Below are 4,437 nucleotides of genomic sequence, written 5' to 3'. Positions count from 1 at the left end.
CTCTCTCTCTCTTTCTTTCTTTCTTTCTTTCTTTCTTTCTTCTTTCCTTCTTTTTTTCTTTCCTTTCTTCTTTATCTATCTCTGTTTCTTTCTCACTTCCTCTCTCCCTTCCATGAACCTATAGCTCTGTTCAGGAGAACAATGACTGTCCATTGACTTAATACCCACGATAACCAGGCACTGTGTGAAGTTGAAGTAGAACAAGGGGCTTTGGGAACCTGGTAGAAGGAGCTGATGGTGGAGGCACTGCCTGGGCATCAGGTTCAGGGGAGTAACACAGCGGTGGAGCATTGGGAAAGAAGGAGCTATTCACATGCCTGAGATGTAAGGATGTCTGGATTTCCCAAGGGCTGCACCTAGTAAGAGAGTGTGTATTGAGGGCAACTCTGAGTTAGTGACTTGAGGTTCATCCTGTAGTGATCAGAGGAAATGGCTGGTGTATGAACCCAGGGAATCAGTACTCTCCCATTCCTATGTCACCCCTGGAGAAGAAAGATACCACTAGAGGCAGGGTCTTCAGGGCTGAGCCACAATGTCACACAAATCCAGTCAATCCTACCTGTATATCTCAATGACACCTGCTATCCCTGATCAACATGGCACCTTTACAGTGAAAGCAACTTATTTCCAAAGCAGGCATTTTGCCTTCCATTGCCCTTCCCAGGTATGAATCCACTAAGAGATCGAAAATCAGATGATTCACTTATTCTGCACCATCCCCATGGCCTCCCAGAAAAACCAGAAATGCCTATTGTTATTTCAGTGTCCACTTCAACCATGAAGAAGTCCAATAGGACTAATCTGGCTAAAGATTAGGCCCCAGGCCAAGAGGCATGGCTGTTTCTGGTCCTAGCAGTATGGAACTTCCTCCTAATTTAATACATTGCCATTCAAGAAGCCCATTGCCCACAGCAACCACACCACAAAGGGTGGACAGTGAGTCAGGCCCAGGTGACACCACTGTCAGAGCTTAAGTGACAAAAATGTTAAGCCAGAGATATTTATCACAAAAGCTGGAATGAAGGTAGAGCAGTCTTTAAAAAAATCCAATTTTCTTAAGGCAGGGCTCATTTTCTATATAAATATCAGCTAACAAGAGACTCTTCACCAGATCCCAGAGGCTGAACAGCTCGACCTTCTCTGCACAGCGGGTGAGTCTCCCCATTGGGAACATCTTAATATTCTCCAATCGATTCTTTATTTTAATTGAGACCTCTTTGCTGTGCAATAAATATATTTAAATGCAATAACAACTTTTGTTTAAGGTGACCTTATACATATTTTGACTTTCCACTCAGATCACAGCTGTGGAACTTGGGATCAGAAAAGGGGAGTGATTTCTGTAAAGGCTCGTTAAGTTAGCAAGACAATATAATATACCCACTTCAATAACAACTTTTGTTTAAGGTGACCTTATACATATTTTGACTTTCCACTCAGATCACAGCTGTGGAACTTGGGATCAGAAAAGAGGAGTGATTTCTGTAAAGGCTCGTTAAGTTAGCAAGAAAATATAATATACCCACTTCAAGAGTACTCTCCTGTCAACATGTATTGGAAATTTTTAATTTACAGGGCATTACCTTGGCAATTTTGATGATCAAAAGATAAGTTTTTCTTTATTCCATGGATGTATAATCCATCAGAAAACATATACTTGACTAAAATTTGCAAACATGGGGAGTGATTAGTAGAGAGGGAAAGCAGGTACCATGCTGTGGCAAAACGAGGAAGGGCCATGAGAGATGGGCATGTGTGGGGAGGCAGCGATGATGTGGAGAGCCTGCCAGAGAGCATGTGCCGTGGACACAGGGTGGACGGAGGTTCCCAGGTGGATTGTTGGAGTCTTAGGGGGAAGTTTAGATAAGAGTTTTCCTGGGAGAACTATGGTACTCTCTGAGGACATGAGTGAGTAGATTCTAGACTGCTGACATTACAATCTTTCCAAATTATTGAAAACCTGAGGTGTCACATCAATCTTCAGCCAATGACACACAGCCAAGAGTGGTATTAAAAGTGATTTAATCAGGGAAGAGCAAGAAACATGCATTTCTTTCCACTTGATTCCTCAGATGAACCCTGAGCAGCTGAAGACCAGAAAAGCCACTAAAACTTTCTGCTTAATTCAGGGGCTTAGAGGATTCTTCAAAGAGTGTGTAAGCGAAAGCTTCAGAATATATATTTGCATATTTGCATGTGTTTTCATGTTGTACGTAGGTTTTGAGATGTAACAGGAAGAAAAGAAGCGTAGAGAAAGGCTCCACTTAAAGAATGTGGAAGAAGTCAACTTTACCTTATTCCCTGGAAGATATGTAGGGATCATCAAAGCACTCCATGATCTCAAATTCAGGGAAAAAGAAAGAAAAGAGAGGCTCTCAGTTCTGAAACAGAATGAAATGACAGATATTTGTCATTAAACTGGGCTTCATTCCTATTTAATCAAAGCACTGAATCAGCTGTTTTGTCTCTAGGTCCAGCATCCTTTGAAGCATGAGTTTTTACCAGGAGAAGCAGACCTTTGCCCCACCACCTCAGCTTCAACAGCACCAGGTGAAACAACCCAGCCAGCCTCCACCTCAGGAACCATTTGTTCCCATAACCAAGGAGCCATGCCACCCAAAGTTTCCACAACCTGGAAACACAAAGATTCCAGAGCCAGATTGCACCAAGGTCCCTAAGCCAGGCTACACCAAAGTCCCTGAGCCAGGCTGCACCAAGGTCCCTGAGCCAGGCTGCACCAAGGTCCCTGAGCCAGGCTGCACCAAGGTCCCTGAGCCAGGCTGCACCAAGTCCCTGAGCCAGGCTGCACCAAGCTCCCTGAGCCAGGCTGCACCAAGGTCCCTGAGCCAGGCTGCACCAAGTTCCCTGACCAAGGCTGCATCAAGTTTCCTGAGCCAGGCGCCACTAAAATCCCTGAGCAAGGATACACCAAAGTTCCTGAGCCAGGCTACACAAAGGTACCAGAGCCGCATCCTTCAGTGGTCACTCCAGGTCCAGCTCAGCAGAAGACCAAGCAGAAGTAATTTGGTGCACAGACAAGCCCTTGAGAAGCCGACCACCAGATGCTGGACACCCTCTTGCCATCTGCTTCTGTGTCTTAATTGTCTGTAGACCTTGTAATCAGTACATTGCCACCCCTGGTCATAGTCTCTCTCTTATTTGTACCCTAAAAATATGTACTATGAAGCTTTTGCTTGCACACGCTCTGAAGAATCCTGTAAGCCCCTGAATTAAGCAGAAAGTATTAGTGGCTTTTCTGGTCTTCAGCTGCTCAGGGTTCATCTGAAGATTCGAATGAAAAGAAATGCATGTTTCCTGCTCTGCCCTCATTAAATCGCTTTTAATTCCAGTCTTGGCTGTGTGTGTCATTGGTGGAATCTTCCTCCTTCCTTGTTTCCCCATTGTGAGTCACGACATATAGACAAAGAGGAGTTGGTGTAGAAGTCATCTGTCTAACCCCAGTACTGTTTGTTTCTATGGGGGTGTGGGGGTACACTTGAGTGACCCTGGAATGGAAATGGGCATTGTGTGATGGTGCACAGAGATTGTCACTTTGGGCAGCCACAGGCTCTCCTCTTGCACTGGACTGAGTCATGCCTGACTCCAAGCCACCTGTTCCAAGACACCTTTGATCCTCAGTATCCTGACAACAAATCTCCTGTCTGTTCCACGAAAACTTTACTCCTACATATTTTGACTTGATAGTCTATTTTTCTTCATTTGTTTTACCTTCTAGATACCCCACCACACACACACACACACACACACACAGACACACACACACACAGTCATTCACAAAGAGGCACATTCATTGTAAATAGCCACACACTCACATAATCACTCACACAAGCTCTACCCTCTCTAGCTCAGACAATGTTATTTTTTCTAAGCAACTCTTATGTGCAGAGATCCCTAAAGATGGACCAGCAAGAGAGAGAGAGGAGGATACACAGTGCCTCCCTTGTAGAATTTGCAGTCTTGTTTACGAGTTAGGATATTCACACCCTTCTAATACAAGTAAGTACACAACCATACATACAAACACACACACACACACACACTCCCAGTGGTGTTCCAAAATAACCCTCAGAAATCTATTAAGTGATTTTTAAAAGGACATCAGTTTAAATAGGGATTACAAGGAGAAGGAGTGCTTGATTCAATTTAGGTGAATTATTAGCAACAAATTTGTCAGAGAGCAGGTCATTAAGCTATAGAATTTCAGGCAGGAGTAAAAAAAGAGTTAAACAGTACACAATAGAGTTCCTACATTTCAAGATCAAAAACTGATTTCCAGAAAGGCAGAGAAAAGTAATTAAGATCAATCAGAAATTATTTCTGAATCACACTTGGAGTCCAGTTCCCTAGGTTCCCAGCCAGCCCTCTCCTCTTTCTCCTGCAGCCTAGTCTTGATTTCAGGAGTGTCTGAGAAAGTTT

General features: G+C 43.8%; 1 protein-coding gene across 1 annotated transcript; it reads left to right on the top strand.

Moving 5' to 3' along the window:
- The first annotated feature begins 1,060 nt into the window (after nt 1-1,060).
- Nucleotides 1,061-3,349, top strand: SPRR3 (small proline rich protein 3). The gene is given in 3 exon segments (XM_033198179.1): nt 1,061-1,151; nt 2,472-2,788; nt 2,791-3,349. Coding segments are annotated over 2 exon segments (531 nt in total). The 5' UTR covers nt 1,061-1,151; nt 2,472-2,490; the 3' UTR covers nt 3,024-3,349.
- Nucleotides 3,350-4,437: the final 1,088 nt, after the last annotated feature.

This window comes from Trachypithecus francoisi, unplaced genomic scaffold (assembly GCF_009764315.1).
Source record: "Trachypithecus francoisi isolate TF-2019V2 unplaced genomic scaffold, Tfra_2.0 Lachesis_group5, whole genome shotgun sequence".
Classification (NCBI taxonomy): domain Eukaryota; kingdom Metazoa; phylum Chordata; class Mammalia; order Primates; family Cercopithecidae; genus Trachypithecus; species Trachypithecus francoisi.
This window is presented reverse-complemented; position numbering and strand designations above follow the sequence as displayed.